We start from the raw sequence: 22,837 nt of genomic DNA, 5'->3' as shown, positions 1-22,837 counted from the left end.
CTGTCTCCTTCCTCCAAATCCTGGTGGCGTTTGGTCAAATCTGTTTCTGGTGTTTGTTCCCCCTCCATCCCCTCCCTTACCTCAAATGGCTACACAGCTGACACTGCACGTGAAAATGCTGAATGCCTCAACTCTGTGTTTGCCTCAAAATATTGTGTCCTGAACCCATCTCTCTCTGTACCCATTCGAACCCAGCTGCTCCTGGACTCTGTGCCCTTATCTCCTGCAAGATGGAGAAATTTCTGTCAAATCTCGAATGGATGGCATCGGCCCACAGGTCCTAAAATCCTGCTCTGCCACTCTTTCACACCCTCTATCTGTTCTCTTCTCCCTCTCTTTTGATCAAGGTCATCTGCCATCTGCTTGTAAATTAGCATATATTACCATTTTACACAAAAAGGTGTAAAAACAGATCCTTGGAACTCCAGAACAATCAGCCTGCTCCCAATCATCTTCTAATATTGAATCTTTCCTCTTCTCCAATGGCTTAATACCTGATCATCAATTTGGGTTCAGACCAGACCACTCTACTCTGGACATGCTGCTTCTGCCGTCTCAACAAAGGATGGAGTTAATACACCCCAAATCCCCCTTTTTCAAATTCCGTTTTTTTTCCTGAAAGTCCTCGTAGTGTCCATTTGTTTTATCCTCTGTACCTTACCCCAGCCCTCACCCTTCCACAGATCTCCCGATGTCCCTGTTCTCTACTGTTGTTGTGCTTTCCTCTCCCCCACCCCCTCTTGTCTCCCGCTCTCTTTATTATATGTTGCATGTGTGTTTATGTTTATGTGTTTATGTGTTTTATGTGTTAGCTGTTACACGAGCCTCGACTTTGTATACAAAAAATAATAAAATAACTTGTCTGCTGCGTGCCCAGGCCGGGAAAGGCTGGCTAAACTCAAAGAAAGCAGTTGCACCTGTACTTGCTTCATCCCTCCCTGTCTGTCATGATCTGACAGTGGACAATGCACATGTGTTGTGAGGGACCTGTTTGATTGTACCATTGTCGTTGTGCACCAAAGTCGTCAACCTGGCGCATGAAAGTCACCAGCGCATCGTGCACACCACACAGCACCTCCGTGACCTACACTGGTGGCCCCAGATGGACAGTCTGTCTTTTGCAATCCATTATATCGTCTTGCATGTCTTGTTAAATGAGCGACAAAACCGCGAAAACCTTCCCTGCTCCGCTGCAGCCGGTCAAACTACCCGAGGGACCAAGGCAGAAAGTGGCAATAGACGTTGTTGGACCGTTCGAACTTGGCACATGGGATTGCCGCTTTGCCATCACCCTGATCGACTATTACAGCAAGTGGCCTGACATGGCATTTACTTCAAGTGTCACCACAGAGATCGTCACTGCTTTCCTGTGCTCCGTTTTCAGTTGAAACAGAAATATCCAATGGGTTGTTGCTGACAATGGACCGTGGACCGCCATTCACCTGTACCGCCATTCACCTGTCCCGCCTTCTCTTCGTTTTTGGAAGAAAGAAATACGGCAAAGTTGCTCCAGCGTCTACTACTCCCAAAGGTGCTGTGGAGAGGTTTAACGTGGTGTTGAAGGAGTGTACACAGAATATGGAATGAGAACGTAAACCATGCGTGGATCCAGGTGGGTAGGGCGAGTGGTGCCATGGCACGCCCCTCTTGGACCACAAGTGCACGTTTTTGCAAATCCGCGCCATATTTTCTGGAACCGAGAGCTTAACAGCATCCATGGCTGCGGAAAATGTGGTTAAAGATTGATTATATTAAAGCGCAATGCTGCGCAAAGAGCAAGCGGACAACGCGGTTCATAAAAGAGTCTTTATTCAATGTACTCAAACTGCAGCACTAAGCTGCTCAGGGCTGCGCGCTCCGCGTATATCGTGAGGCCACGCCTCTCTCCCTGGCGTGGCCCATCCCCACTTGGTGTGAGGGGTGATGTCACCGCGTCAGTGCTTTCGTGTCCGCCACACGCGCCCCCCCAGAATCCCCGCGCACCTGAAGGGTCAGTTTGCGGGGCAAACGGATGACCCGGCCGAAGCGCCCCCTGGCGACTGGCGGCGTCTGGGATGCAGGGATGCCATCTGGAATGCCTCCGGCAGCAGGACCGGGGGGCGGCGTGGCGGCGGGGCTGGGCGGTGCCAGGGGTTCGCCCGCAGGGGGGCGGCCCCGACGCGGGGGTCGGGCAACTGGCGGTGGATGGTCCACGTCGAGGTGGGCCGGCTTGAGGCGGTCTACAGAAACGCGGTCAGGAGTACCGCCGATGTCCAGGGTGAAGTGCTTCGCCCCGGTCTCCAGCACGCGGAAAGGCCCGTCGTACGGGGGCCGCAGTGGTGTCCGGTGGGCATCGTGGCGGACGAAGACGTACTCCGCCGTGCGAAGCTCCGGGGCGACGTGCGTCGGTGGGTGCCCGTGGCATGCCGTTGGCACCGGGGCGAACCTCTGGGCGGTCTCTTGCAGAGCGGAGCGCTGCTGTGCCGTGGACCATGGTGCCGTGGAGTCGGGGAGGAACTCGCCCGGCACCCGCAACGGTTGCCCGAAGACCAACTCCGCCGCGGATGCACGCAGGTCCTCCTTGGGCGCCGTCCGGAGGCCCAGCAGGACCCAGCGGAGCCTGTCGACCCAGCCACCGTCGCGGAGGGTGGCCCGGAGCGCGGCCTTCAATGAGCGGTGAAATTGCTCACACAGGCCGTTAGCCTGGGGGTGGTATGCCGTGGTTCGGTGCAGCCGGACCCCGAGCCCCTGCGCGACCTCCCCCCAGAGCTCCGAGGTGAACTGGGGGCCGCGGTCGGACGAGATGTCTGAGGGGCCGCTGAACCGGGCGACCCAGGTGGCGATGAAAGCCTGCGCGACATCCGCCGCCGTCATCGACGCCAAGGGCACGGCCTCCGGCCACCGGGTGGTGCGGTCCACCATGGTGAGGACATGGGTGAAACCCCGCGAGGGGGGCAGAGGTCCCACCAGGTCCACGTGGACGTGGTCAAACCGGCGTTCCGGCACCGTGAACGGGGCCAACGGGGCCTGGGTGTGCCGGTGCACCTTGGCGCGCTGGCACGCGAGGCACGTCCTGGCCCAGCCGCGGACGGCCTTCCGGAGGCCATGCCAGACGAACTTGTCGGCGATCAACCTTTGGGAGGCCCTCGCGCCCGGGTGGGACAGGCCGTGGATGGCGTCAAACACCTGGCGCTGCCAGCCCGCGGGCAGGATGGGGCGAGGACGCCCGAGGGAGACGTCGCACAAGAGGGCCGCGCCTGCACCGTCGAACGGCACCTCAGTGACACGGAGGCCCGTGACGGCGGTCCGCAAGGCCTGGACATCGGGGTCAGCGGCCTGGTCCGCTGCCATCCGGGCATAGTCGATGCCGAGGTGGACTGCGTGGGCGACGGCCCGGGAAAGGCAATCCGCCACCGGGTTGTCCTTCCCTGCGACGTGCCGGATGTCCGTCGTGTACTCGGACACGGCCAAGAGGTGACGCTGCTGCCGGGCCGACCACGGCTCGGTGACCTTGCCCATCGCGAAGATCAGCGGCTTGTGGTCGACGAAGGCCGTGAACGCACGGCCCTCGAGCAGATGGCGGAAGTGCCTGACCGCCAAGTGAAGCCCGAGCAACTCGCGGTCGAAGGTACTGTAACGGCGTTCGGGCGGGCGAAGCTGCCGGCTAAAGAATGCCAGCGGTTGCCAAGCTCCACGCACCCATTGCTCGTGCACCGCGCCCACCGCGTAGTCCGAGGCGTCGGTGGTGAGGGCGATCGGTGCATTGGGCGCCGGGTGAGCGAGCATGGTGGCGTTAGCCAAGGCGAGCTTCGCGCCCGTGAACGCCGTGTCCATCTGCTCGGTCCAGGTAACGTCGCCTTTGCCCGGCTTACCTCGGAGAGCTTCGTGCAGGGGGCGCAGGAGCTGGGCGATACGGGGCAGGAACCGATGGTAAAAGTTCACCATGCCCAGGAACTCCTGCAGCCCTCTGATCGTGCGGGGGCGCGGAAACCCCTTCACCGCCTCCACCTTGGCCGGCAGGGGGACGGCTCCGTGCCTGGTGACACGGTGCCCCAGAAAATCGATTATGGCGGCGCCGAACCGGCACTTTGCAGGGTTCACAATCAGGCCATGCTGGCCCAGGCGTTCGAAGAGCGTGCGGAGGTGGCGTAGGTGCTCTTCGCGGGACGCGCTGGCGACGAGGATATCGTCCAGGTAGACGTAGACAAAATCCAAGTCGCGCAGGACGCTGTCCATCAGTCGCTGGAATGCCTGAGCCGCATTCTTCAGACCGAAGGGCATCCGCAGGAACTTGAAGAGTCCGAATGGCGTGATGACCGCCGTCTTCGGGACGTCCTCCGGCCTGACGGGGACCTGATGGTAGCCGCGTATGAGGTCCACCTTCGAGAAGAAGGACATGCCCGCCAAACGGGCGGAAAAGTCCTGAATGTGGGGGACGGGGTAGCGGTCGGGGGTGGTGGCGTCATTGAGACGACGATAGTCCCCGCACGGTCGCTTCGGCACGATGTGCAGCGGCGACGCCCAAGCGCTCTCTGAGCGCCGAACGATGCCGAGTCGCTCCAGGGTAGCGAACGCCGCTTTTGCCACCGCCAGCTTCGTCGGCTCGAGGCGGCGTGCCCGGGCGTAGACCGGTGGCCCGACGGTGGGGATGTGATGGGCCACCCCGTGCTTGACGGCCCCCGCTGAGAAGGTGGGCCGCGTGAGGGCCGGGAAGCCGGCGAGGAGGTGGGTGAATGCGTCCGCTGCCGGAAGCGTACAGACCAACGTGGCCGGAACCGAACAGTTCGGCAAACCGCTTGGCAAGCCGCTCGTTGAGCTGCTCGACGAGCTGGGCAGCGCACAAGCGAGCGAGCTGAACGTCTCGGCCTGGACAAGACGTCTGCGCTTTACGTTGACCAGGAGCCCATTAGCGCACAGGAAGTCCGCGCCAAGCAGTGCCATGGGCACGTCGGCGGTGACAAACGTCCATCGGAAAACCTGCCCTCCGAACCGCAGAGAGAGGCAGCGTTTTCCGTACGTACGGATGGGTGTCCCGTTCGCGACAAGCAGCGCGGGGCCCCCGCCCACGGCGTGCTTGTCTGACGTGCCGGCGGGAACGACACTCACCTGCGCTCCCATGTCGCACAGGTAACGGCGCCCGGATAAGGTGTCCGTTATGAACAGCAGGATGCTCGAACGGCCGGCGCTCATCGCCACTATTGAGCGCCGGCCCGGGCGTTTTCCCGACCTGTTGAAGGAGCATGGCGGATGACATTGCCGAGCCTCGTGGCCAAACTTGGCGTGGAACCAGCACCAGGTGGTGGAGCTGGAGGAGCGCGGCTGGCTCCGCCAGGCCGGTGGAGTTGGCGGGTTTCCCCGCGGTGGCGGTTTTCGCCGCGGCGGTGGGCGGGGCGTGGCGGCGGTCACGAGGTGCGTATCAGCATGCTGCGTATGCTGTATAAGCTGATGCTGTGGAACAGCAGCATCAGCAGCATTAGCAGCATCAGCCACGAGGGCCGTGACGGCCACGCCGACTCTCGCCCGCGTGTCCGAAGCGGCGAAGTACTTGTCCGCCTCGGCCGCCAATGCTCGGGGTTCCGTTAGCCCGGTCCCGGCCAACGCGAGGCGTACCTGCGCTGGAAGTTGGCGACGGAAAAGCGCCCGGAATAGAGAACCGGGGGCTTCGTCGCCCAACAGTGACAGCATATGGTCCATTCTGACCGACGGGCGTGTGTCGCCGAGCTCGGGGAGATCCAGGAGGCGGTCGGCCCGTGCGTCGTCCGTGAGGCCGAACGTGGCTAGGAGTAGCCGCTTGAGTGCCTCGTACTTGTGGCCGTCCGGTGGGTGGCGAAGGACGGACACAACTCGAGCGGCCGGGCCCGAGGGAGGCGACGACGTGGCAGTAGCGCATGTCGTCGTTGGTGAGGCGCCGAAGCTGAAATTGGGCTTCGGCTTGAACGAACCAGACTTCGGCCTGGGCCTCCCAAAATTCAGGAAGTTTAATCGCCATTGCCTTGTCGTTGGCCACTGCAATGGCGTCGTGTTCGGAAGGATCGCTATGGCAGATCCAACGTCGAGGTCACCATATAAAGCCCGATGCTGCGCACGCTAATGCTTACGGAAAGAGCAAGCGGACAACGCGGTTCATAAAAGAGTCTTTATTCAAAGTACTCAAACTGCAGCACTAAGCTGCTCAGGGCTGCGCGCTCCGCGTATATCGTGAGGCCACGCCTCTCTCCCTGGCGTGGCCCATCCCCACTTGGTGTGAGGGTTGATGTCACCGCGTCAGTGCTTTCGTGTCCGCCACAATATGTTAAAAATATAGCCATGGGGTTCCGCAGCTCAGACGCCATTTCATTCATTAATTTAGTGTTCAGGCCACCCCAGTAGATCACCGGCTGCAACGAGCGATATGAATGGTCACCTGGCCATGCATCACGTGCTTTCAGCCACGTTCCCACCGATCAATCAAATTCCTCCTTTTTATTGGTGCTCGTTGGAGTTGAACTCATGGAGGTTGATTACAGGTCGGTTACAGTTTCTGTTTTCTGTCAGCAAGACGATTTAATTGCCATTATTGTCCTAAATCACGTCACGACATCAATGGTTGAAGAAGAAGAATGAGTTGAGCTGCAGGCTGAAGCAGCGAAGTGCAGCAAAATATCAGATATGTTGAGGTAAATACGAGGTTTGCTTGCGATTCGCAGATGGATGGATGGATTGATCGACCGAATAGGTTATCCTGATCGATCTATCGTAGAATACGCTGGCTGGGCCGGGACAAGCCGACCAACCGAAGGAGGCATAGGCCTATTTAGGCGCTCACTCGCTGAGCTGGGAACGTTAAAATTGGGCCGAAATCTCCATTTGTGACAAATCGAAAAAAGCTTCCTTAGTTCAAGGAGCTCGGTGTGACTCGACGTGACAGCAGAGATTACGGTGATCGGACACATTCGGCCGTTTCCCTTTTGCTGTGCTGAAGATGTGGATTTGTTTTATTCACAGTGAAGTTATCGGCGCCAATTAACAGAACTCAGTCCCACATGTCTGAGTGGAGGCAAAGCGTACAAGTGCACGGGACGATAACTCGATTCCAAGGACAAGTGGTGATGCAGCAAGCACTGTTAACGACCCAAGTTTGAGTGGTGATGCAGCAAGCACTGTTAACGACCCAAGTTTGAGTGGTGATGCAGCAAGCACTGTTAACGATACAAGTTTGAGTGGTTATGCAGCAAGCACTGTTAACGACCCAAGTTTGAGTGGTGATGCAGCAACCACTGTTAACGACCCAAGTTTGAGTGGTGATGCCGCAAGCACTGTTAACGATACAAGTTTGAGTGGTGATGCAGCAAGCACTGTTAACGATACAAGTTTGAGTGGTGATGCAGCAACCACTGTTAACGACCCAAGTTTGAGTGGTGATGCCGCAAGCACTGTTAACGATCCAAGTTTGAGTGGTGATGCCGCAAGCACTGTTAACGATCCAAGTTTGAGTGGTGATGCAGCAAGCACTGTTAACGACCCAAGTTTGAGTGGTGATGCCGCAAGCACTGTTAACGATCCAAGTTTGAGTGGTGTTGCAGCAAGCACTGTTAACGATACAAGTTTGAGTGGTGATGCAGCAAGCACTGTTAACGACCCAAGTTTGAGTGGTGATGCCGCAAGCACTGTTAACGATCCAAGTTTGAGTGGTGATGCCGCAAGCACTGTTACCGATCCAAGTTTGAGTGGTGATGCAGCAAGCACTGTTAACGATACAAGTTTGAGTGGTGATGCAGCAAGCACTGTTAACGATACAAGTTTGAGTGGTGATGCAGCAACCACTGTTAACGACCCAAGTTTGAGTGGTGATGCAGCAAGCACTGTTAACGATGCAAGTTTGAGTGGTGTTGCAGCAAGCACTGTTAACGACCCAAGTTTGAGTGGTGATGCAGCAAGCACCGTTAGCGACCCAAGTTTGAGTGGTGATGCAACATGCACTGTTAACGACCCAAGTTTGAGTGGTGATGCAGCAAAGCACTGTTAACGAACCAAGTTTGAGTGGTGATGCAGCAAGCACTGTTAACGACCCAAGTTTGAGTGGTGATGCAGCAAGCACTGTTAACGACCCAAGTTTGAGTGGTGATGCAGCAAGCACTGTTAACGACCCAAGTTTGAGTGGTGAGTTGTCCAGCGTTGTAGCTGACCAAAGTCCTCCGACGAGCATTACTGCAGTTGATCCGAGTTCAATTGACGAGTCCCCGAGCATGACCCTCGTCAACACACCTCCAGTGAGTTCTGATGTTCCCGATCACAATTTGATATTATGTCCGAGATCGTTTTATCAGCTCAAACTGATGAGCACTTGAGCGCTGCGTTTACCGGGACCAATAAAAACTGTCGTCACCTTCCAGGTGACATCAAACTCACTCTCCTGAAGCAGCATTTCACTCCAAGCACAAGTTCCAAGCTCCCTGCTCAGGTGTACAGAGAAAAAGATGGCACATCACGATCACGCATATTCCACACAGAATAGTTACCATATACAAGGGATTGGGTTATTCACCTCATTGTTCTGGAGCATTTTGCCTCTACTCCGCTCTATTCGGCATGGAAGAACTTGGTATCCTTGCGTCGTGTCCCCTCACTGATATGGTACACGCTACAAATCGACTCATTGATCATTTTGGGAAAGGAAAAGTTCCTACAAAAAGTAGTCCCCTGAACTCTTGGGAACTCGCTCTGTCCTTCATTAATGTGATGGAACGAAAAACTTTGGATGTTCAGGAGAATGTGAGCGAACCTTTTCGGGTGCAGACTTGAAAAAACAGAACTTTTGAAGTCAGTCCGAAAGTGTGTGTTGTTCTGTGGCCGGGAAAATGTTGCACTCTGAGGGCATCGAGATGATGTCAGTGTACGACAGCTTGGAGGAAATGCAGGTAACTTTGATGTGCTGGTGAAATATCGAGTGGATTCTGGTGATTCTGTACTCTAGAACCACTTCAGTAGTGGACTCAAAAATGCACAATATGTGTCCAAAACCATCCAGAATGATATCATTGATGTTCTATAAACGCACATTATTGATAAGCTCGGAAACCAACTCCATGATGCTGGTATTTACACGCTACCGGCTGATGAGAAAGGGGACGTCTCAAACAACGAACAGCTCGCCATCACCATCCGTTTTGTGGACGATAAGGACAGAATCCGTGAAGTTTTCATGGGATTCATTGATGTTCGTGGAAGCACCAGCGGAGAAGCAATTGCTAACAGCATAAAGAGTGCCATATCAAGCTGTGGGTTGGAATTGGGTTTGTGTGGAGGCCAAACATATGATGGAGCATCAAACATGTCGGGACCCAAGAAAGGAGCAGCTGCTATCATCACAAAGGAAGACAAGCTAGCCCAGTATGTTCACTGCAACAGCCATTGTTTGAATCTTGTCTTGGGAAAGTCAATGGAAAATGTCTTCATCAAAAACGTCATGGATGTGTCAGAGGAGGTGATAATCTTCTGTAAGTATTCACCAAAACGAAACTCTAATCTTGTGCAATGGACGCTAAAACTATATGGCAACAACAATAAACTCGTAGATACGTGCACCACTAGGTTTGTCCAACGACATGATGCCATCGCTAAGTTCACGGACAACTACGAAGCCATTGAGGAATCTCTAGCAGACATATTATCAGATGTCACCTCCAATGGTGACACGTGCAAACAAGCAGGGCCATGACACGCTGCAATAACTCAGTTCAAATTCATCATCGGCATGGTGGTATTGCACAATTGTCATGTCTACACCAAGATTCTGAGCCATAATTTGCAAGCCCGTTATCAAGATGTTATCAGTGCCGACAGTATGGTCAGAACGGTCATAAATACGGTTAGTACTGCCCGAAATGAGATCAATGAGACATTCAACGAATAGTTCATTCAAGCAGAAAATCTGGCAGCCAAGGTGGATGTACAAGCTTCCATGACACGAAACTGTAGTCGGCAAACGTTGAGGGTGAATATTGTGGCCGATTCACCATCAGACTACTACAAAAAAGCTTTGGCCACACCGTTCCTGGATCATCTTCTTGCACAACTGCACGACCGCTTTGAAGGTCCAACCAGCATAGCCGTGAAGGCTCTCATTGTTGTTCCATCATTTCTAGCAGATGCGGCACCCTCGGTCAATATTTGGAAGGACGGCATAAAAGATTTCTACGAAACATACAAAAAGGATCTGGAAGTAAAAGCTGAAGTTCAGGCGAAGGTTGGGATGTGGGTTGTGAGGTGGAGGAGCACCCAAGCGCCAGATTGGCTGAAATCCGCATCTGGAGCAATGAGCAGAGGTGCTGGCTGCGATAACATACACAAGATGCTCAAGATTGTGTGAAATCCGCACCTGGAGCAATGAGTAGAGGTGCTGGCTACGATAACATACACAAGATGCTCAAGATTGGGTAAAATCCGCACCTGGAGCAATGAGTAGAGGTGCTGGCTACGATAACATGCACAAGATGCTCAAGATTGGGTGAAATCCGCACCTGGAGCAATGAGCAGAGGTGCTGGCTACGATAACATGCACAAGATGCTCAAGATTGGGTGAAATCCGCACCTGGAGCAATGAGTAGAGGTGCTGGCAACGATAACATGCACAAGATGCTCAAGATTGGGTGAAATCCGCACCTGGAGCAATGAGCAGAGGTGCTGGCTACGATAACATGCACAAGATGCTCAAGATTGTGTGCTCAATCGGTGTGACATCTTGTGAGGATGAAAGAGCAAACAGCGAGACACGACTGTTGAAGACAACTGTGGGTGAAGACCGCATGAACGGGTTCGCTCTCCAACATGTCCACTATGACATGGAAGTGAACATAGAGGAAATTGAGAATAAGTTTACCGGAAAAACATCCGAGAAGGTGAGCCGAAGTCACGTGTTTCATTGAGCAGGCGGTGTGGGAACAATGTGGAGGCCGAGCACTTCAAGTTGCGGTGACACGAGTATTTAACTTTGTGTCTCAGTGTAATAAACCTGCATCACACTGCACCTGGTTTCATCGAATAAAGAACAAACTCTCGAATTCTCTTCCCCGGATATTTCCCATAGAATATTCTCAATAATAAACCATCGACACCTCAAACCTTTTTCCGGTTCCCTGAATTTAGTTGTATCAAGATTGCTGAACACAGTGAGATGCTGAATTGTCGCATTGGCTCCATAATCACATCGGAGCTGAGGCACGATACAGGTTCCCTTTTTGGAGGAGATTATGAGGGATTGTGGGAAATGTTCTCCAACATAATGATAATTAAACGAAACATTGATTGGAGTTCATGTGTGAAGGTTCCACGTCATGAGACAAGTGCTGCGTGTTCATTCTGTGCGACTTGTTCTTTTCTTTATCATTTCAAAGTTCAAATCTGCATCACCGAAATGTTTTCAAAAAAAGGGAACATGTTGTGACTTTGGACGCATGAGGGCGTGTCACAATGATGTGCGGTACCTGGTGAAGAAGAAGAGGAGTGAGAGAGAGAGATGAACAACACACAACCCACTCAATACAACAACCCCAAAGAACAACACAAACAAACCACCCACAACAAAACACTACACAAACACCACAGCACAACATAACCAACACCAACCCACAACACCACCACCAACCCACAACATAACCACCACCAACCCACAACATAACCACCACCAACCCACAACATAACCACCACCAACCCACAACATAACCACCACCAACCCACAACATAACCACCACCAACCCACAACATAACAACCACCAACCCACAACATAACAACCACCAACCCACAACATAACAACCACCAACCCACAACACCACCACCTGTGGGAACTCATCACAACCTCCCATTGTTTATCACTTCATGAAACGTGTTCATTTCCCGGTAATGACGAACTCATCACAACCACCCATTGTTTATCACTTCATGAAACGTGTTCATTTCCCGGTAATGACGAACTCAGCAATGAGATCTGAATTGTAATAACACGAGGAATTCAATTTGATTATTAACATTTCGTTTATGATCAGCTGTTGTTATTATCATTATTATTATTATTGTTATTATTATTATTATTATTGTTATTATTATTTGATAAAAATCCTTTCAAACTAAAATACGGTAAAGGTGTAAATGAATGATCGTTGTTACCATAACCATGGTACCATTTACACACACAACGTTAATGTTTAAACTTTAATAACGCTTTCACTTAAGAAGACAATATTAACAATAGTTTACACGTTGTATAGTTTAGTGTAATTCACAGTAAGTTTCACAGTGTTATTAGCGGTTTGTGAGACACGAACAGTGCGAGGAGGTGATCTTACCGAACTTGAGGCCGTTTTCTGTGTACTCCAACAGGATCCTCACAGTCCCGCTAATGAGTCTCAGGTTCTCATCCGGTACCGGCGAGTCCTTCCCTGAGAGTTCATTCAGAGCTCGAGCAAAAACCTCTGTGTGAAGGAATCATCATTCATTCACTGGATGGAGAATAACAACGAAATTCACCCATTCCTTATAAACAATCCAGTGATTGAATAAAAATCCTCACAACTTTACAAACAACAAATACAATAGTTTATAATAATTATTTAATCATTGAGAGAGGAACTGTGACTGCCCTGTTCAATGATTACTACATGTTGCCCTGTTCAATGATTACTACATGCTGCCCTGTTCAATGATTACTACATGCTGCCCTGTTCAATGATTACTACATGTTGCCCTGTTCAATGATTACTACACGCTGCCCTGTTCAATGATTACTACATGCTGCCCTGTTCAATGATTACTACATGTTGCCCTGTTCAATGATTACTACACGCTGCCCTGTTCAATGATTACTACATGCTGCCCTGTTCAATGATTACTACACGCTGCCCTGTACAATGATTACTACATGCTGCCCTGTACAATGATTACTACATGCTGCCCTGTACAATGATTACTACATGCTGCCCTGTTCAATGATTACTACATGCTGCCCTGTTCAATGATTACTACATGCTGCCCTGTTCAATGATTACTACATGCTGCCCTGTACAATGATTACTACATGCTGCCCTGTTCAATGATTACTACATGCTGCCCTGTACAATGATTACTACATGCTGCCCTGTTCAATGATTACTACATGCTGCCCTGTACAATGATTACTACATGCTGCCCTGTACAATGATTACAACCTACATGCTGCCCTGTTCAATGATTACTACATGCTGCCCTGTTCAATGATTACTACATGCTGCCCTGTACAATGATTACTACATGCTGCCCTGTACAATGATTACTACATGCTGCCCTGTTCAATGATTACTACATGCTGCCCTGTACAATGATTACTACATGCTGCCCTGTACAATGATTACTACATGCTGCCCTGTACAATGATTACTACATGCTGCCCTGTTCAATGATTACTACATGCTGCCCTGTACAATGATTACTACATGCTGCCCTGTTCAATGATTACTACATGCTGCCCTGTTCAATGATTACTACATGCTGCCCTGTACAATGATTACTACATGCTGCCCTGTTCAATGATTACTACATGCTGCCCTGTTCAATGATTACTATATGCTGCCCTGTTCAATGATTACTACATGCTGCCCTGTTCAATGATTACTATATGCTGCCCTGTTCAATGATTACTACATGCTGCCCTGTTCAATGATTACTACATGCTGCCCTGTTCAATGATTACTACATGCTGCCCTGTTCAATGATTACTACATGCTGCCCTGTACAATGATTACTACATGCTGCCCTGTTCAATGATTACTACATGCTGCCCTGTACAATGATTACTACATGCTGCCCTGTTCAATGATTACTACATGCTGCCCTGTTCAATGATTACTACATGCTGCCCTGTACAATGATTACTATATGCTGCCCTGTTCAATGATTACTACATGCTGCCCTGTTCAATGATTACTACATGCTGCCCTGTTCAATGATTACTACATGCTGCCCTGTTCAATGATTACTACATGCTGCCCTGTTCAATGATTACTACATGCTGCCCTGTACAATGATTACTACATGCTGCCCTGTTCAATGATTACTACATGCTGCCCTGTTCAATGATTACTACATGCTGCCCTGTACAATGATTACTACATGCTGCCCTGTTCAATGATTACTACATGCTGCCCTGTTCAATGATTACTATATGCTGCCCTGTTCAATGATTACTACATGCTGCCCTGTTCAATGATTACTATATGCTGCCCTGTTCAATGATTACTATATGCTGCCCTGTTCAATGATTACTATATGCTGCCCTGTTCAATGATTACTACATGCTGCCCTGTTCAATGATTACTACATGCTGCCCTGTTCAATGATTACTACATGCTGCCCTGTACAATGATTACTACATGCTGCCCTGTTCAATGATTACTACATGCTGCCCTGTTCAATGATTACTATATGCTGCCCTGTTCAATGATTACTACATGCTGCCCTGTTCAATGATTACTATATGCTGCCCTGTTCAATGATTACTATATGCTGCCCTGTTCAATGATTACTACATGCTGCCCTGTTCAATGATTACTATATGCTGCCCTGTTCAATGATTACTACATGCTGCCCTGTTCAATGATTACTATATGCTGCCCTGTTCAATGATTACTACATGCTGCCCTGTACAATGATTACTATATGCTGCCCTGTTCAATGATTACTATATGCTGCCCTGTTCAATGATTACTATATGCTGCCCTGTTCAATGATTACTACATGCTGCCCTGTTCAATGATTACTATATGCTGCCCTGTTCAATGATTACTACATGCTGCCCTGTTCAATGATTACTATATGCTGCCCTGTTCAATGATTACTACATGCTGCCCTGTACAATGATTACTATATGCTGCCCTGTACAATGATTACTACATGCTGCCCTGTTCAATGATTACTACATGCTGCCCTGTTCAATGATTACTACATGCTGCCCTGTTCAATGATTACTACATGCTGCCCTGTTCAATGATTACTACATGTTGCCCTGTTCAATGATTACTACATGTTGCCCTGTTCAATGATTACTACATGCTGCCCAGTTCAATGATTACTACATGCTGCCCTGTATAATGATTACTACATGCTGCCCTGTTCAATGATTACTACATGCTGCCCTGTACAATGATTACTACATGTTGCCCTGTTCAATGATTACTACATGTTTCCCAGTTCAATGATTACTACATGCTGCCCTGTTCAATGATTACTACATGCTGCCCTGTTCAATGATTACTACATGCTGCCCTGTTCAATGATTACTACATGTTTCCCAGTTCAATGATTACTACATGTTTCCCAGTTCAATGATTACTACATGCTGCCCTGTTCAATGATTACTACATGTTTCCCTGTTCAATGATTACTATATGCTGCCCTGTTCAATGATTACTACATGTTTCCCTGTTCAATGATTACTACATGTTTCCTTGTTCAATGATTACTACATGTTGCCCTGTTCAATGATTACTACATGTTTCCCTGTTCAATGATTACTATATGCTGCCCTGTTCAATGATTACTACATGCTGCCCTGTTCAATGATTACTACATGTTGCCCTGTTCAATGATTACTACATGCTGCCCTGTACAATGATTACTACATGCTGCCCTGTTCAATGATTACTACATGCTGCCCTGTACAATGATTACTACATGTTTCCTTGTTCAATGATTACTACATGCTGCCCTGTACAATGATTACTACATGCTGCCCTGTTCAATGATTACTACATGCTGCCCTGTACAATGATTACTACATGCTGCCCTGTTCAATGATTACTACATGCTGCCCTGTACAATGATTACTACATGTTTCCTTGTTCAATGATTACTATATGCTGCCCTGTTCAATGATTACTACATGCTGCCCTGTTCAATGATTACTACATGCTGCCCTGTTCAATGATTACTACATGCTGCCCTGTTCAATGATTACTACATGCTGCCCTGTTCAATGATTACTACATGCTGCCCTGTACAATGATTACTACATGCTGCCCTGTTCAATGATTACTACATGCTGCCCTGTTCAATGATTACTACATGCTGCCCTGTACAATGATTACTACATGCTGCCCTGTTCAATGATTACTACATGCTGCCCTGTTCAATGATTACTATATGCTGCCCTGTTCAATGATTACTACATGCTGCCCTGTTCAATGATTACTATATGCTGCCCTGTTCAATGATTACTATATGCTGCCCTGTTCAATGATTACTATATGCTGCCCTGTTCAATGATTACTACATGCTGCCCTGTTCAATGATTACTACATGCTGCCCTGTTCAATGATTACTACATGCTGCCCTGTACAATGATTACTACATGCTGCCCTGTTCAATGATTACTACATGCTGCCCTGTTCAATGATTACTATATGCTGCCCTGTTCAATGATTACTACATGCTGCCCTGTTCAATGATTACTATATGCTGCCCTGTTCAATGATTACTATATGCTGCCCTGTTCAATGATTACTACATGCTGCCCTGTTCAATGATTACTATATGCTGCCCTGTTCAATGATTACTACATGCTGCCCTGTTCAATGATTACTATATGCTGCCCTGTTCAATGATTACTACATGCTGCCCTGTTCAATGATTACTACATGTTTCCTTGTTCAATGATTACTACATGTTGCCCTGTTCAATGATTACTACATGTTTCCCTGTTCAATGATTACTATATGCTGCCCTGTTCAATGATTACTACATGTTGCCCTGTTCAATGATTACTACATGTTGCCCTGTTCAATGATTACTACATGTTTCCCTGTTCAATGATTACTATATGCTGCCCTGTTCAATGATTACTACATGCTGCCCTGTTCAATGATTACTACATGCTGCCCTGTTCAATGATTACTACATGCTGCCCTGTTCAATGATTACTATATGCTGCCCTGTTCAATGATTACTACATGCTGCCCTGTTCAATGATTACTACATGTTGCCCTGTTCAATGATTACTACATGTTTCCCTGTTCAATGATTACTACATGCTGCCCTGTACAATGATTACGACATGCTGCCCTGTACAATGATTACTACATGCTGCCCTGTTCAATGATTACTACATGCTGCCCTGTACAATGATTACTACATGCTGCCCTGTTCAATGATTACAACCTACATGCTGCCCTGTTCAATGATTACTACATGCTGCCCTGTTCAATGATTACTATATGCTGCCCTGTTCAATGATTACTACATGCTGCCCTGTTCAATGATTACTACATGCTGCCCTGTTCAATGATTACTACATGCTGCCCTGTTCAATGATTACTACATGTTTCCCTGTTCAATGATTACTACATGTTTCCTTGTTCAATGATTACTACATGTTGCCCTGTTCAATGATTACTACATGTTTCCCTGTTCAATGATTACTATATGCTGCCCTGTTCAATGATTACTACATGCTGCCCTGTTCAATGATTACTACATGTTGCCCTGTTCAATGATTACTACATGTTGCCCTGTTCAATGATTACTACATGTTTCCCTGTTCAATGATTACTATATGCTGCCCTGTTCAATGATTACTACATGCTGCCCTGTTCAATGATTACTACATGCTGCCCTGTTCAATGATTACTACATGCTGCCCTGTTCAATGATTACTATATGCTGCCCTGTTCAATGATTACTACATGCTGCCCTGTTCAATGATTACTACATGTTGCCCTGTTCAATGATTACTACATGTTTCCCTGTTCAATGATTACTACATGCTGCCCTGTACAATGATTACGACATGCTGCCCTGTACAATGATTACTACATGCTGCCCTGTTCAATGATTACTACATGCTGCCCTGTACAATGATTACTACATGCTGCCCTGTTCAATGATTACAACCTACATGCTGCCCTGTTCAATGATTACTACATGCTGCCCTGTTCAATGATTACTATATGCTGCCCTGTTCAATGATTACTACATGCTGCCCTGTTCAATGATTACTACATGCTGCCCTGTTCAATGATTACTACATGCTGCCCTGTTCAATGATTACTACATGCTGCCCTGTTCAATGATTACTATATGCTGCCCTGTTCAATGATTACTACATGCTGCCCTGTACAATGATTACTATATGCTGCCCTGTACAATGATTACTACATGCTGCCCTGTTCAATGATTACTACATGCTGCCCTGTTCAATGATTACTACATGCTGCCCTGTTCAATGATTACTACATGCTGCCCTGTTCAATGATTACTACATGCTGCCCTGTTCAATGATTACTACATGTTGCCCTGTTCAATGATTACTACATGTTGCCCTGTTCAATGATTACTACATGCTGCCCAGTTCAATGATTACTACATGCTGCCCTGTATAATGATTACTACATGCTGCCCTGTTCAATGATTACTACATGTTGCCCTGTTCAATGATTACTACATGTTGCCCTGTTCAATGATTACTACATGCTGCCCAGTTCAATGATTACTACATGCTGCCCTGTATAATGATTACTACATGTTGCCCTGTTCAATGATTACTACATGCTGCCCTGTACAATGATTACTACATGTTGCCCTGTTCAATGATTACTACATGTTTCCCAGTTCAATGATTACTACATGCTGCCCTGTACAATGATTACTACATGCTGCCCTGTTCAATGATTACTACATGCTGCCCTGTTCAATGATTACTACATGTTTCCCAGTTCAATGATTACTACATGTTTCCCAGTTCAATGATTACTACATGCTGCCCTGTTCAATGATTACTACATGTTTCCCTGTTCAATGATTACTATATGCTGCCCTGTTCAATGATTACTACATGTTTCCCTGTTCAATGATTACTACATGTTTCCCTGTTCAATGATTACTACATGTTGCCCTGTTCAATGATTACTACATGTTTCCCTGTTCAATGATTACTATATGCTGCCCTGTTCAATGATTACTACATGCTGCCCTGTTCAATGATTACTACATGTTGCCCTGTTCAATGATTACTACATGTTGCCCTGTTCAATGATTACTACATGTTTCCCTGTTCAATGATTACTATATGCTGCCCTGTTCAATGATTACTACATGCTGCCCTGTTCAATGATTACTACATGCTGCCCTGTTCAATGATTACTACATGCTGCCCTGTTCAATGATTACTATATGCTGCCCTGTTCAATGATTACTATATGCTGCCCTGTTCAATGATTACTACATGCTGCCCTGTTCAATGATTACTACATGTTGCCCTGTTCAATGATTACTACATGTTTCCCTGTTCAATGATTACTACATGCTGCCCTGTACAATGATTACTACATGCTGCCCTGTACAATGATTACTACATGCTGCCCTGTTCAATGATTACTACATGCTGCCCTGTACAATGATTACTACATGCTGCCCTGTTCAATGATTACAACCTACATGCTGCCCTGTTCAATGATTACTACATGCTGCCCTGTTCAATGATTACTATATGCTGCCCTGTTCAATGATTACTACATGCTGCCCTGTTCAATGATTACTACATGCTGCCCTGTTCAATGATTACTACATGCTGCCCTGTTCAATGATTACTACATGCTGCCCTGTTCAATGATTACTACATGCTGCCCTGTTCAATGATTACTACATGCTGCCCTGTACAATGATTACTATATGCTGCCCTGTACAATGATTACTACATGCTGCCCTGTTCAATGATTACTACATGCTGCCCTGTTCAATGATTACTACATGCTGCCCTGTTCAATGATTACTACATGCTGCCCTGTTCAATGATTACTACATGTTGCCCTGTTCAATGATTACTACATGTTGCCCTGTTCAATGATTACTACATGCTGCCCAGTTCAATGATTACTACATGCTGCCCTGTATAATGATTACTACATGCTGCCCTGTTCAATAATTACTACATGTTGCCCTGTTCAATGATTACTACATGCTGCCCTGTTCAATGATTACTACATGCTGCCCTGTTCAATGATTACTACATGCTGCCCTGTTCAATGATTACTACATGCTGCCCTGTACAATGATTACTACATGCTGCCCTGTTCAATGATTACTACATGCTGCCCTGTTCAATGATTACTACATGTTTCCCTGTTCAATGATTACTACATGCTGCCCTGTTCAATACTACATGCTGCCCTGTACAATGATTACTACATGTTGCCCTGTTCAATGATTACTACATGCTGCCCTGTTCAATACTACATGCTGCCCTGTACAATGATTACTACATGCTGCCCTGTTCAATGATTACTACATGCTACCCTGTTCAATGATTACTACATGCTGCCCTGTTCAATGATTACTACATGCTGCCCTGTACAATGATTACTACATGCTGCCCTGTTCAATGATTACTACATGCTGCCCTGTTCAATGATTACTACATGCTGCCCTGTACAATGATTACTACATGCTGCCCTGTACAATGATTACTACATGCTGCCCTGTTCAATGATTACTACATGCTGCCCTGTTCAATGATTACTACATGCTGCCCTGTTCAATGATTACTACATGCTGCCCTGTACAATGATTACTACATGCTGCCCTGTTCAATGATTACTACATGCTGCCCTGTACAATGATTACTACATGCTGCCCTGTACAATGATTACTACATGCTGCCCTGTTCAATGATTACTACATGCTGCCCTGTTCAATGATTACTACATGCTGCCCTGTTCAATGATTACTACATGCTGCCCTGTTCAATGATTACTACATGCTGCCCTGTTCAATGATTACTACATGCTGCCCTGTTCAATGATTACTACATGCTGCCCTGTTCAATGATTACTACATGCTGCCCTGTTCAATGATTACTACATGCTGCCCAGTTCAATGAGTACTACACGTTGCCCTGTTCAATGATTACTACATGTTGCCCTCTTCAATGATTACTACATGCTGCCCAGTTCAATGAGTACTACACGTTGCCCTGTACAATGATTACTACATGCTGCCCTGTTCAATGATTACTACATGCTGCCCTGTTCAATGATTACTACATGCTGCCCAGTTCAATGAGTACTACACGTTGCCCTGTACAATGATTACTACACGTTGCCCTGTACAATGATTACTACACGTTGCCCTGTTCAATGATTACTACATGTTTCCCTGTTCAATGATTACTACACGTTGCCCTGTACAATGATTACTACACGTTGCCCTGTACAATGATTACTACACGTTGCCCTGTTCAATGATTACTACATGTTGCCCTGTTCAATGATTACTACATGCTGCCCTGTTCAATGATTACTACATGTTGCCCTGTTCAATGATTACTACATGCTGCCCTGTTCAATGATTACTACACGTTGCCCTGTTCAATGATTACTACATGCTGCCCTGTTCAATGATTACTACATGCTGCCCAGTTCAATGAGTACTACACGTTGCCCTGTACAATGATTACTACATGCTGCCCTGTTCAATGATTACTACATGTTGCCCTCTTCAATGATCACTACATGCTGCCCAGTTCAATGAGTACTACACGTTGCCCTGTTCAATGATTACTACATGCTGCCCTGTTCAATGATTACTACATGTTGCCCTGTTCAATGATTACTACATGCTGCCCTGTTCAATGATTACTACATGCTGCCCTGTTCAATGATTACTACATGCTGCCCTGTACAATGATTACTACATGCTGCCCTGTTCAATGATTACTACATGCTGCCCTGTACAATGATTACTACATGCTGCCCTGTTCAATGATTACTACATGCTGCCCTGTTCAATGATTACTACATGCTGCCCTGTTCAATGATTACTACATGCTGCCCTGTACAATGATTACTACATGCTGCCCTGTTCAATGATTACTACATGCTGCCCTGTACAATGATTACTACATGCTGCCCTGTTCAATGATTACTACATGCTGCCCTGTACAATGATTACTACATGCTGCCCTGTACAATGATTACAACCTACATGCTGCCCTGTTCAATGATTACTACATGCTGCCCTGTTCAATGATTACTACATGCTGCCCTGTACAATGATTACTACATGCTGCCCTGTACAATGATTACTACATGCTGCCCTGTTCAATGATTACTACATGCTGCCCTGTACAATGATTACTACATGCTGCCCTGTACAATGATTACTACATGCTGCCCTGTACAATGATTACTACATGCTGCCCTGTACAATGATTACTACATGCTGCCCTGTTCAATGATTACTACATGCTGCCCTGTACAATGATTACTACATGCTGCCCTGTTCAATGATTACTACATGCTGCCCTGTTCAATGATTACTACATGCTGCCCTGTACAATGATTACTACATGCTGCCCTGTTCAATGATTACAACCTACATGCTGCCCTGTTCAATGATTACTACATGCTGCCCTGTTCAATGATTACTATATGCTGCCCTGTTCAATGATTACTACATGCTGCCCTGTTCAATGATTACTACATGCTGCCCTGTTCAATGATTACTACATGCTGCCCTGTTCAATGATTACTATATGCTGCCCTGTTCAATGATTACTACATGCTGCCCTGTACAATGATTACTATATGCTGCCCTGTACAATGATTACTACATGCTGCCCTGTTCAATGATTACTACATGCTGCCCTGTTCAATGATTACTACATGCTGCCCTGTTCAATGATTACTACATGCTGCCCTGTTCAATGATTACTACATGTTGCCCTGTTCAATGATTACTACATGTTGCCCTGTTCAATGATTACTACATGCTGCCCAGTTCAATGATTACTACATGCTGCCCTGTATAATGATTACTACATGCTGCCCTGTTCAATGATTACTACATGCTGCCCTGTACAAT

The 22,837-nt window shown here is 47.5% G+C and overlaps 1 protein-coding gene across 1 annotated transcript in view; it reads right to left on the bottom strand.

Annotated features, from left to right (window-relative positions):
* Positions 1-22,837, bottom strand: part of LOC137423628 (uncharacterized) — a 224,047-nt gene that overhangs the window by 153,708 nt on the left and 47,502 nt on the right. The window contains exon 4 of the mRNA XM_078773965.1: positions 12,301-12,426. Within this exon, the coding sequence (XP_078630091.1) occupies positions 12,301-12,426 (126 nt within the window). The remainder of the gene's footprint in view (positions 1-12,300; positions 12,427-22,837) is intronic.

The sequence above is a fragment of the Myxine glutinosa genome, chromosome 3, assembly GCF_964187855.1.
Source record: "Myxine glutinosa chromosome 3, kmMyxGlut1.1, whole genome shotgun sequence".
NCBI lineage: Eukaryota > Metazoa > Chordata > Myxini > Myxiniformes > Myxinidae > Myxine > Myxine glutinosa.
The sequence above is the reverse complement of the archived record's forward strand: the minus strand, read 5'-3'. Positions and strand labels throughout refer to the sequence as shown.